The following is a 13,907-nucleotide window of genomic DNA, read 5'->3' as shown; positions in this document are numbered from 1 at the left end:
TTAATCCCAGGGAAAGTTGATACGAGTCACATCAGAGTAGCAGAGCACCATTTAGGAAACCAGAGCACCTGGAGGAATGCCACATTTACAAAACAACAGTAAACCAAGCTCAGGATTGAATCAGGAACCTTGAGGCGGCAATACAACCCGCTGCACTTTATAGCCTTTATATCACAGTCTACACAATTTAAACAAAAGATTGATTAAGTCTGCTGATAGATTTTATTTTTCCTGGGGAATTTTACGAACTTAAGCCACTGCATTTATTTAACAATTGCAAACTGCAATTAAAGGAGAACGAATTTTTTCACAATAATTTGATCTTTTTTTTTTAATCACAAATATGGACAAATGTGGGAAACCAGGAAGTCTGAGCTGACATCTAAGCGATACACCAAACACATCTTTCACTGGGTTTTTCATTCATCTACCTTCTGCTTATTTCTGTCCCTCCATTTCCTACCTAATGCCTTTTGATGACAAGTTCCAAGTGTGTTTGTTAAATGGATTATAACTCTTGCTAGACATTGTGTGTTTTCCCTTGTTATAAAACATTACAAGGTCTGTATAAATGACCACTTCTGGGTGAATGAGAATACACACAGATCTTTATCCTAACTTTGTGGTGTGTTTTAAACAGACGGCTCTGTTTTACCGCATGGTGGCTGAGCGAATGGCTTTTAGAAATTGTATTTAAATATTTATATACACTCCAAATTTGTAGGGTGTGCTGTTTTAAAAAAAAACAGTGTTACAGCAAAGTTTTAGTTATTTTAGGAATTTTAGCGCCAAACATTTCTCACTTTCTCTTTTTCTCACGTTTAGTCTAATTGAGCTGAGTCATACACACACCATTTGAAACACATTCTCTCTCTCTCTCTTTCTCTCTCTCTCTCTCACACACACACACACACACACAACCACACATACGGACATGGTTTACCTGGATTTGGTTCACTGGAGCAAGTCAGTGGCTTTCAGCACTATATTTATATATTTGCTATTAGCAGTGGCCAGTATCTGAGTTCCCCTGCCATATTGATCAGTTAAAGACTATGAGTAAATTGTGGGTTACCCTCTCCATTAATGTATTGATTATTCATTTTGAAAGCTTTCCAAATGAAATTGGAAAGGCTTCCAGAAATTTAGTGCCACATCTAACCTTCCTACAGCTATTTCCACTCAGGGCCAAACCCTGGCAGTGCAATACCACATTCTGCACCACAGTGGAGGGGAAGGTATTGAGCTATAACTCAGGTTTCTTATTGCATGTGCAGTGCTATTACCAGTGAAGGTGCTCAGTTGTGTTGTATGAAGTGTGCAGAGAAGACTATTAGAGTGGAACGTATTGACAGACGGATCTGCCTCATCCATCTGTAGTTTGTAGAGGTTAATGAGGTATACACACACCCACACCCACACACACACACACAACCTTTCTTCCACACTTAACCATACAAGATTTTTATAAGCCCAATTATTGGTCTAGTCATGCGAAAGTATAGTGTACAGAATGTCTACAAAAATGAATTGAGCTGAATTAAATACATTATTAATGAGGTGCGGTTACATCATTTCTAATCACATCAGGTCCTCTCCAGACACAAAGCCACATATAATATAACACATGACAGACAAACACAGCACTGTGGCCGTTTTCATAATGATATACAATTCCACTACACTTAGCGTAGATAGATTTCATGTAGGAATCACTGACTGGTTAATTTAACAAATGTGTTTTCCAGTTTACTATTTGAGTGTTTACTTGGCTATGATGTGAATTTGAAATTGTAATTATACAGTTGGCGAGTCTTTAATTCATTTTGTTAGACTTACTGGTTCAGTTAATTATATACATGATTACGTACATAATTACTTGGCAACTGTCATTATGGTTTATTTTTTATTATTATTATTGTTCTAAAATAAACATTTTATTTTGTTAGTATTTGGAAGAAGGCTAGTTTATGCTGAAGTGGTGTGAAAGTAAATAGTGTAAGTACAAAACCGGGTTATAAGAAATGGGACAGGACTTTTGGCTTGAAAAAAAGAAATGCCCTTTCTAAAAAGGTAGTAATGTTAGTGCAATTTTGGACCAAAGAGGTTTCAAAACACACCTCCTGTAGTGCTGTTCAGAGCAGATACATTCACTTCAAGACTGCAAATGGGAGGAATAAAAAGAAAAAATAGCTCAGGCTCAATCAAATTAGCAATGTTTCCATTATTTCACTAAACCATGTTTGTTTTTGCACAAAATAGACTATATATAAATCAATATGTAACAATATTTAATTTATGTTGCTTAGAGACCAGACACACACTGATTAGTTCTCAAACACACACTGAATTGTTCTCTCCCTCTCTTTCTTAGGCATCCACCACCCCCATACAGACTCCTTCAGTATAATCACTAAACCAAATTACATCCACTATAAACACACAAGCAACACACATACACATCACACTAATCATATAATAGACAAGTACTTCCAGCACAAGTACAAAACCTCTGCTCCATCTACCATAATGCCCAGAATGAGATAGTGACAGCACTCATGACACTGACACTAGCTTCACGAAAGCATGCTGTAAATCAAGCCATCAGCCATGCTGTCATTCAACGAGTCTCTGACATCGATGCCATATGTGTGCCTGTGAAGGTCTGCAATCAGTCCTTCTGATTTTCCGGTAGCTTTAAGTCTAGGATATGTGCTTGTAGGAGGATCTAGAACATGTTATATTTTTGCATTTATTCAACTGGCAATCCAAGTATAGTGCATGTGAGGATTAAGAGTCTTGTTCAAGGGCTCAGCAGGAACAACAATCAAGCATAGAGCATAGAACAACTGCGAAATTTAAGACTTACATGGGATCAGGTGCGGAGCACAGTGTCTAAATAAAACCTGTGATCTTTCAGTATTCATTTGCCCTAGTGCACTGGAGTTCTTGTGGGCCTCATTTGTGTGCACACAAGGTCTTCCGGTCCATAGGATATCCCATTTCTCATTTTGGGGTTCAATTGTGTCCTGCCAAGCACCCACTTTGAGCCTTTAATGCACTCGTCAGCAAAGCCATCATCAACAGAGGTCTCATCAGCGTCTCTCCCCTAAATCCCCATGTGACATTGGCTAAAATCCCTGGCAGATGGATTTTTGAGGGCAGGGAACAACATGCAACACTGATAAAAAGAGAAACTCAAAGGTGCCTTTTTCGTTAACGTAACTTTTAATTGAGACGCATTAAGGTTGCAACTTATGGAAACAAAAACCTTTTTGATTTAACTGAGCACAATCTGTTAACTAATCTCACACGGCAGTGCTGTTGATTTCTCGATACTGACTGGTCAGAAGCAGTCGATTAATTTATAACAGCAGCACAGCTGACAGTAGTTCTGGATGCAAGGAAAATCACAGGTTTCTATAAATGGGCTTGTTGTAATATGTTATCATTTCTAGTAATAACTTATTCACAGGGACTTGCATGTTGGATGCTCCCCATAATCCAAGGCTAATAACTGTGTTGTTATTGAAAACCACAGGGAAAAAAAGGTATAATCATTTACACTGCACAACTTTCTGTGAGGAAAGGTTTATTTAATATTTATGGAAGGAATCTATGGTGTCTTCTCTTTCTAACAGTCTGAGGTAAAGCTGTTCTCTTAAGTTTTTCTGCCATGGAAAATTCAAAAGATGGAGTGCTTTGAGCATTGCAGTTTCTCTGTAACGAGCTTATTGGCGCCAAAAGGATGTCTTTTTTATTTTAAGAGGCGTTTATAGCTGCTATAATATACGAAAAAACATGAACTCTTTTCTTGGACACTCACTGACAAAGTGCTGTGGCATAAGAGGAATAAAACATTTCAGCAGTTTGTCTATTTTATTATATCTATAGCTTGCATTGTGTGATAAAAAGAAACTTTAAAGATTATACACTTGATTTCATCAAGATGCATTCTTTGTATTTGTCACTCTGGTTTGAAGCATTTAAGCAATGACTCAGTGTACCAAAGGTTAGGTTTTTACAACCGTGCATTATCCACAGCAAACACACCATAGTTTCCCACTTCACTGACTTCAAGTGCACACTTGCATATCAAAGGGTGCCATTTGGCATAGATCTGTAAACAGTATATGTGTATATGATTGTACTGAAGAGAGAAAAAACTGCTCCTAAAGTTTTCTTTCTCGTATAGATTCGTGTCTTACCATTAATCCAGCGAGCCTCAGGATCATGTATATAGAAATCCGGACTAAACAGATCCTCCACTGTCAGCTTAGTGTCACTGCCAGCCAGAGTGTCCGCTGCCAACACACACACACACACAACACAAATGCAACCTCATAAGGAAAAACATTATGCAGGGAAGGTTACGGTTGTAATTGAAAATATTCATATAATCAATTACCAGTAAATGGCCTGTGTATGAATGTATGAAAGTATGAATTACATTTATTTAATTGTTTATTTCAAGGACACCACACCTATGTTGGATGTCCACAGTGTGTCTATCAGAGTATGTTAGTGAAGTCACTTACATTGGGTTAATATTGACTTTAATCTAATGAGCAAAATATTTGTCAGCAACCATCTTAGCATGATTATGTATTTAGATTTTATAAGATTTTCAAAGATCTAATACATGTAATTAAATGTGAAAGATAATCTATTAAATATATTCCTCACACAAACAAGGCAGCTATTTAAAACACAAGGATAGCTTCCTGAATCTCATTAAGTGTTATTTGTGTGAATGTATAAATGGGCTAGAAACAAGCAATTTAGAACTTTGGCCACCTCGTCTTTTAGCAATGCCTTCGCTGAGTGGTTTTAAAATTGATTAAAACTTTAAACAGTGTTAGTGGGCACATTCGCGCACATCACATTTGGTAATTCATAATATTACTAAATTATTTACTATTACCAAATTACTACAAGTGGGAAATAAGCATTTTGCTTTTAAATGAAGATAAATTACAACTGGGCATGTGTGTGTGTGTGGGTTGTGGGAGTACCGGGAGTGAGGAGGATGACCGACATGGTTATGAGCGAACAGACCAGCAGAATGACCAGTAAGGCGATGGCAATCCCCTTCCAGTTTCTCTGAGGAGGACTCACTCCCCCAAGGTCCTACAGAAAGAGACAGAGTCAGATAAAGTTGAAAGAAAAAAAAGTCAATACTCAGGCTTTTCTGCAGCCGAAATGTTCTTCAGAGATTAAGTAAATGGTTAGAGGGCTTGATTATGCAGGTCCATGTTTCAAGCTGTTAAAGCATGCATGTGTGTTTTCTCTCTGCTCCATGCGCCTCGGGACATTACTAAACCCCATCTGTGTATTATGTATCAGCCTGTCATTGTTTGTTGTACACAGCCATTCAGTCATTCATAATTCATCTGGACTGCATAAAAGTTACAACAAGCATCTTTAAGGATGATGTACAATAATATTGTGCAGGGCTTTCTGTGTGTGACAGTTACAGTATATCATGCATATGTACACAGTAAATTCAGAGGATTTGGGCTTTGTCCATGAAGGCAACACCAATGTCATTTTTATCTTCCTTTTCACAGCTGCATTCTAATGTAATATTTACAAAGTGTACATACACAAATACCACAGCTGACATAATCACAGCTATAGAAGTTGTAGTTTTCTGATGGTTATGGCGCAATCTACTTAGTATGACGGATCCTATGGAGGTTTTGCCGATTTCCAAACGTAATAAAAGTGCAAGTTTAGTTGGAAGTCTATTCTTTGTAATTTAAGAACACATTATAAGAAAATGATGCTTTCCCCAACTTGTTTTTTTTTTTACTGTTAGTCTGCATTTACATTTAGTAGACTTAGTCATAAAGAGTCATCTAAATTGTTAGTTTTTGCTGTGTTTTAGCTTCAGCTGTCAGACATTTGCATTTCCATTTAATGCATATACTGTATTTGGCAATAAGAATATTGAACACCATTAAAAGAGAGACCTTTATTTAACCAAGCAAGATCTAGTTACTAGATTGAAAAAGTCTGTGTGGTTCATGGTGTCCTATTCTAAGCCTCAGATGCTGACCATTACATTCAACCACTAAATTGTTTCTTGTTTTTATTTAAGATTCATGCAACACACCAACTTCCAGCTCTGATGAAATGAATCATGAGGGAATTCAATCGTCAAATGTGGCTTGTGAAGACAAATTAATTTTTCGCATAGCATCTGGCTAATCTGCACCTCAGACCTCCTAAAGTGGTTTGGGTGATGACAAATCCTTTTTAGACCTGGCTTGGGAGTATTTACTCATGCACTTTTATGTGGATAATCATTCATTTCATCAGCTTTAGTAAGTATCCTGGGGTTGTGGCAGATCCAAAGACAACCTGGTAACCCTGGGTGCAAGGCAGGAACACACACACGCATACAAACCTAGGGGCAATTTAGCATGCCAAGTCCACTGAACTGCCTGTCACACTTGTTATTCATTTAGTTTGGCTTATGAAACCCTGCTCCAAAGGGTTAGCAGTGCTTTTGCAGTATTAACCCTGCATTACGATGCCAAACGGGTACAGTGTGAAACGATGCAGGGTTAGAATGTTATGGCTAGATGCTTAGCAACAGACACCCAACAGTGAGTGCCTCATATCACATGCTTCGTACCATCGCAAAAACCCTGTGTGTTGTGTAAACAGTAGCTGCATTGTTAAAAAATAATGTCAAAGGGTGATTAAAATCATGACAAGTGAAGTGGAAAGGAAACAGTTTGATTTTTACAGTTATGGTATACTCAGGACAAACTGGATGGCACAATCAGAAATACCCGAGTATAAAGGAATTGACTGAAATATTAGCTGGATATCGGCGAATGGCTGTGTGACAAACTTAAAAAGGCTAAAAAAGTTTACAAAGCTGTAATAGATAACAATGCCTGCTAGGGATGCAGTTCAGCTGACTTTTTTCAGTTCTTTTGTTTCTCTTTCTTTTCCTAAAGATCAATCAAGTGTTAAGCCTTTTTTAATGATAGGGGCATTTCGAGACAAGCCATTACTTAAACCAGTCACATGCTGCATTTATCCTGTCATGATTGTTGACACAACGAATATGCAAATAAGAACAATAACCCAGGATTTAGGAGTGTACAGTGTGAAACGTCAGGTTATGAATTGATTGTTTAAAGGATTAATTGTTAACCCCGGATAAAGAATCAAGTGTGAAACTATGATTCTGTGTACACAGGGTTTAGAATGGCCCAGGGTTAAATATTTAAATAAATCAGTGTGAAAAGCTCTAAAGAGTAAATGATGCCTGTCTTGTGAGACTATAGTAAATGCCACAGTTTCCAATTTACTGCAAGTGGGTCTGTTTTTCAGTATCTTTATTTTTTTATTCAATATTTTTTATTACTGCACATGTCAGAAAAACACATTAATTTGTTACTGACTGTTCATAGTATGATTTAACAGCAGTGAAAGTATAGAGTAGTTCTGAACTAAAGTGTTTGTTCATGCGCAGTTTAGTCTTCTAACTCTCAGACTGCAGAGCTGAGCTGTATTGTATAAAGCTAGTGCAGGATCAGCTGCTTCACTTTCCTCTACTCCACTCATCTCACTCAGGCTTCTGTCTCTAACCTCTTTGTGCATGCTGACTGCCTAAGAATGTAGGTGTATGTGTACATGTACGTAAGTAGGAGAGTGTGTCCTTGTGGAATGACAGTGATTATAAATTGAAGACGTGTGATTATCTTTTTTCCCCTTCCCCACTTCCTGCTAGGTTCATTTGTAATCGGCTGTACGGGCAAGAAAGAGAGAAAATGCATGAGATGATCATTTGAAGGCACACACACAAATATGCATAGGTTATACCAAAAGCCAGACCTCTGTTACAATTTACAGTCCAAATAAACAGCAAGGCTATAAAACCGAGGTCACCCAGACAGGCACACACATCCATTTCATGTACACAGCAGATTCCTTCTTTTTCTCTCTGATTCTCTCACTTTCTCATGTTTGATTTTCTGTCAGGGCTGCACTATATCTTCCAAATGTGCTTCTTTCTCTCCTTGGCCATCACTGTGTTATTTTGCAAAGGGAGAAGGAGCCATAAATACACACCTGGCAGAGAAAGAGAGAGAGAGAGAGAGAGAGAGAGAGAGTCATGCAACGCAACTGCTTTGGTGGTGTGTGTGTGTGTGTGTGTGTGGATACTATATGCCTGTCTCTCCTAACAGATCTAACAGCTGTTACACACCACAACTGACAATAATTCATTATAAATCATTACAATAATAAATCTAAACCTAATCCCTAAAAACTAAAGAAATCTTCTCACTGCAAGTGTAGTGGAAAATAATAACCCGGAAAATAATAAATATTATTTATTTATAAATAAATAATAAAATAAGTGTAGTGGATAATAATAAATAATAAGAAAAATAATAAGCAGATTCCATCCATCCATCTTCTGTTATCCTACATGGGTCACCTGGAGCGAGTCCCAGGAGACTTAGAGTACAAGGGGGGTCACCAAGGACAGGATGCCAACCCATCACAGGGCACAATCGAATACACAGTCTACAGACAAATTTAGAGTTGCATGGCAAAGGCAGGGCAGAGGCAGGATTGAATCCCTAAACCCATAGGTGCAAGGCAAGCTTGCTAACCATTAAGCCACTGTGCCCACAAATATGTAGATCATAGTAATTATACCTATCAGTACTGACACCTCTGCAGTGGAATAAAATTATGTGGTATATTTCGAGCTTCACTGCGTTTCAATAATTTACGTAAAAGAGATGCAGTTTGAGTCAAGTGAAAGTGGAGATTGGAGCCTTAGCATATTATAGCTGTTCCCACCTTTATATTTAGCTTTACATTCTAGACAGTAAGTATGCTGTTCTGAATTTTATACAATTTCTTTAAACATTGTGATATTGAAGTGGCACGATGGTGCACTCCCAGCGTCTGAGTGGATTTCCACTGGTTTTCTTGCCATGTCCCAAAAATATTACAGTACATGAATTGGTGACTTTAACACCCATCAAAGGTGTCATTTTGCATGGCACCCAGTGTTCCTGGTTATGTTCAGGATCCACCACAACTCTGACCAGAAAAAGCATTTAATGAGACGTAATGATTGAATGAACTGTGATCATGTGAACTGCAGGACCTAAGAGGTTGTATCCAAAGTGACCAACTGTTCAAACCCTGATCAGCTTAATTCGTCTCACGACAAAACACTCTATTAAGGAGCTATAACTAGTCTAAGATGATTAAACAGGTTTGAATTAAGAAAAATAAAAACTGCTCATAATTCAAGGACATCACCTAGTCTTTAAAACATGCCTGACTGTCAGTAACCTTGATTAGTAATATCATTTGTGACAGCAGCAGAAGAATAAAGTTTACAGAAATGTGTTAACAGCACAGCTTTCATGAGGCTCAAACTTTCTGGAAGATGCTTCACCCCACAGCAGGACAAACAATTTGAAATGCAATACTAAGTAAATCATATGACCTCAAGCCTATTACTACAAGACAAGACTGAAGGTAAAACAAGCAGGAGATAAAAATCGATGCATTAAAAGGTCTGACAGGGATTCACCACCGAATATATCCAGTGTCCGGATATTTATCCGGATATCTCTCATGGTCATTATTGCAATTTGCAACAAACCACATGCCCATTTTATTCAGTGATTTTCTCAACATAATCTTTATCTTAATCTGCATTTAATGTACAATTACTGTTGACAATAATTCATACATATAATGTAGGTTTACTAGGTTAATAAAGACTCTTTCTGGGCTTTCTGGGGTGGACTAATCACCAGCCCAGGTGCTCAGGACAAGCAGAGCTCTTGTCTAACATATATTGTATATAAATATCTCAGATAAGAGCTCTACTTGTCTTGAGCACCTGGGCTGCTGATCTGAGTGACTTTGACAAGGGCTAAATTGTGATGGCTAGACGACTGGTCAGAGCTGCTCCACAACAGCAGGTCTTGTAGTGGGTTATTAGTATATAGTGGCTAGTACCTACCAAAAAAGGTAAAAGCATGGACAATCACTGAACCGGACAACAAGGTCATGGGTGCTCAATGCTCGTTAATGTGCATGAGAAGCGAAGACTCTGACAAGAGCCAATTTGCCGACCACATGATGTAAAAGATAACGTGATTCATCAGACCTTTTCTATAGAGCCGCCTTCTTCCATTGCTCCATGGTCCAGTTCTGATGCTCACATGGCTATTGTAGGTGCTTTTGCTGGTGGACAGGAGTCAGCATAGGCACTCTGATCGATCTGCTGCTACACAGACTTATACACAGCAAGCTGTGAGTGTTCTGACACCTTTCTAATAGAGCCAACATTAACTTTATCAGCAATTTGTGCTACAGTAGCTCTTCTGTGGGATCGGACAAGACTAGCTAGCCTTTGCACCCCATGGACATCGGTGAGCCTTGGGAAATTTCCCAAATTGCTGGTTCACTAATTATCCTTTCTTGGACCTTTTGGTAGTTACTAAGTGCCGCATACAGTAAACAGCACACAAGATCTGCTGTTTTGGAGATGCTCTGACCCAGTCATCTAACCTTCACAATTTGGTCTTTGTCAAAGTCGCTAAGATCTTTAGCCTTGCCCATTTTTCCTGATTCCAGCACATCAACTGACTGTTCACTTGCTGCCTAGTACATCCCACCCCAATGACAGATGGCATCGTTACAAGATAATCAATGTTATTCACGTCACCTGTCAGAGGTTTTACTGCTATGGCTGATCAGTGGAAACACAGAATGGCTTATTTTAAGCCTGAATGCACACGGACAACACAATGTATGCAATCAGAATGACAATGTACTGGAAACTTGATTTTGTTGAGTGTTTTGTTCGAGTTGCCTTTGTTGAATGTTACTGTTATTGCTTTGATTTCACGTCACATAGTCACATATTTTAGGTTGTTCTGAACAGAAAAGCCTACATTTAACTTTAAGTGCAATTTAAGTTTTTTCTTGTATGTAGGTGCATCTACAATAAACACTGATATGCTACAGATACTGTAGCTAAAGATTATTTTGTGAACACACTGGAGAGTTTTGTAACTTAATAATTTGCACGAATGCATTTGAAAGGTAAGGACTGTAAAAAGCATTATTATTCCTATAGGATTCATCCAGTACTCTCATTCATTAACGTAGACTTTATGCTATTGATTTTAAGCCTCATTGTCATCATTTCATTCCAAATCCAAGGTGCTCACACGAAGCCAAAATAACAAGAACCTCTGTAATTTCACCGCCCAATTATTTCCTGGTATTTGTACTGCATTTGTAATCAGTTGTGTGATTTGGCAGGAGCAGGACCGTATGTGATATATAAATGGAATATGAACAGCACTTTCAGATTAAGTGCCTCTTCATGCCAACATGGTATTGCTGAGTTCATTTAGATTCAGTAACATGTTTCTGTCATTTAATGAAGGGTGATTTAATCTAATCTAGCACCTGGCCTGCTGATGCATCTGAAAAATGCTTCAAACAATTGCTTTGTATTGCTGTTTGGGACACAGTACCAGGTCTGAGAATAATGCTCAAGTTGGATAAGTTTGTGTTATTTTAAAAATAAAATAAAATAAATTATTTTGGCTACATGTACACTGACTGTCAAACATTTGAGTCTGTTATGTTTGAATACAGATCCATCAGTATAACAGCAACAGACAGAACATATTTGGTAGTGAATAGCAATTTAATCTAAATAACTTCTCTCTCAGATCCTCCTAACACAACTTTTATTACACATGGAGTGTAAACTTATTAAATCTATAGCAGATTTATTTTTTTAAGATTTATACACACTGTTAGTACAGTGGAGTTAGTACACCTTGGCATACAAATTTAATTAGTTCTGGAGATGAGTTCTTAAAGCGAAAATTTGTATAGCAAAATGAATTTTCCCATAAGAAATAGTAAAAATCCAGTAAATGCATTCTAGCCTCCCAAAAATATTACCAATATTACCAATACGAAGCGTATGTAGACTGTATGCCTGTTTACACAGGCGTGACCCAGGCCAAGCATTCCATGTCAAGGGTCCTCACAGGAAGTCGTGCCACCAAGCTTGGGCTAAAAGAACAGGCCACCCACGCCACCAATCTGTCAACAAAAAACATGCTGAAAATCCCATAGCTTTTGACCGCATGACGAAGGCAACGGCAGTATCATGGGTTGACTCTTTCGTATCAGCTTTCGTTGACTGAAAAAAATATCGTAATCTCGCTTCAGCTGGATTCACTTGGCTTCGCTTGGCTTTCCACTGACACAAACAAGTTTTGAACTGCTCCTGACCCGGCGTTCGGTTCAATTCGAACCGAAAATGCTTCATACGCTGATGCAAATTTCTTGCAAAATTTCAATTCTTAAGGTGAAAATTCATAAGGGAGGGCATTCGTATACTGAGGTTCCATTGTATTAAGTGTAAAACATAAAGCTTTGATAAGCATTATTGCATTTTGCGATTATATTTAATCTGGATTGTTGTAATAAAATAAAGTCAGTCCTTACATTTCTCAGTTCACAAAATATTTTATATATATATATATATATATATATATATATATAGAGAGAGAGAGAGAGAGAGAGAGAGAGATAAATAGATAGATAGATACACTATATTGCCAAAAGTATTCGCTCACCTGCCTTGACTCGCATATGAACTTAAGTGACATCCCATTCCTAATCCATAGGGTTCAATATGACGTTGGTCCACCCTTTGCAGCTATAACAGCTTCAACTCTTCTGGGAAGGCTGTCCACGAGGTTTAGGAGTGTGTTTATGGCAATTTTTGACCATTCTTCCAGAAGCGCATTTGTGAGGTCACGCACTGATGTTGGACGAGAAGGCCTGGCTCTCAGTCTCCGCTCTAATTCATCCCAAAGGTGTTCTATCGGGTTGAGGTCAGGACTCTGTGCAGGCCAGTCAAGTTCATCCACACCAGACTCTGTCATCCATGTCTTTATGGACCTTGCTTTGTGCACTGGTGCACAGTCATGTTGGAAGAGGAAGGGGCCAGCTCCAAACTGTTCCCACAAAGTTGGGAGCATGGAATTGTCCAAAATGTCTTGGTATGCTGAAGCATTCAGAGTTCCTTTCACTGGAACTAAGGGGCCGAGCCCAGCTCCTGAAAAACAACCCCACACCATAATCCCCCCTCCACCAAACTTTACACTTGGCACAATGCAGTCAGACAAGTACCGTTCTCCTGGCAACCGCCAAACCCAGACTCATCCATCAGATTGCCAGATGGAGAAGCGCGATTCGTCACTCCAGAGAACGCGTCTCCACTGCTCTAGAGTCCAGTGGCGGCGTGCTTTACACCACTGCATCCGACGCTTTGCATTGCACTTGGTGATGTATGGCTTGGATGCAGCTGCTCGGCCATGGAAACCCATTCCATGAAGCTCTCTGCGCACTGTTCTTGAGCTAATCTGAAGGCCACATGAAGTTTGGAGGTCTGTAGCGATTGACTCTGCAGAAAGTTGGCGACCTCTTCACACTATGCGCCTCAGCATCCGCTGACCCCGCTCCGTCAGTTTACGTGGCCTACCACTTCGTGGCTGAGTTGCTGTCGTTCCCAAACACTTCCACATTCTTATAATACAGCTGACAGTTGACTGTGGAATATTTAGGAGCGAGGAAATTTCACGACTGGATTTGTTGCACAGGTGGCATCCTATCACAGTTCCACGCTGGAATTCACTGAGCTCCTGAGAGCGACCCATTCTTTCACAAATGTTTGTAAAAACAGTCTGCATGCCTAGGTGCTTGATTTTATACACCTGTGGCCATGGATGTGATTGGAACACCTGATTCTGATTATTTGGATGGGTGAGCGAATACTTTTGGCAATATAGTGTAGATGGATGTTCAAA

At 38.9% G+C, this 13,907-nt stretch overlaps 1 protein-coding gene across 2 annotated transcripts in view; it reads right to left on the bottom strand.

The window, feature by feature from the left end:
• The window catches only part of LOC131354882 (inactive dipeptidyl peptidase 10-like), an 88,017-nt gene that overhangs the window by 29,180 nt on the left and 44,930 nt on the right, over nucleotides 1-13,907 (bottom strand). For both annotated transcript variants that reach the window (XM_058392968.1, XM_058392969.1), the window contains 2 exons: nucleotides 5,016-5,130; nucleotides 4,209-4,304 (listed from right to left, as the gene is read on the bottom strand). In XM_058392968.1, coding sequence (XP_058248951.1) covers nucleotides 4,209-4,304; nucleotides 5,016-5,130 — 211 coding nt within the window. The remainder of the gene's footprint in view (nucleotides 1-4,208; nucleotides 4,305-5,015; nucleotides 5,131-13,907) is intronic.

This window comes from Hemibagrus wyckioides, linkage group LG06 (genome assembly GCF_019097595.1).
Source record: "Hemibagrus wyckioides isolate EC202008001 linkage group LG06, SWU_Hwy_1.0, whole genome shotgun sequence".
In the NCBI taxonomy this organism is placed as follows: domain Eukaryota; kingdom Metazoa; phylum Chordata; class Actinopteri; order Siluriformes; family Bagridae; genus Hemibagrus; species Hemibagrus wyckioides.
The sequence above is the reverse complement of the archived record's forward strand: the minus strand, read 5'-3'. Positions and strand labels throughout refer to the sequence as shown.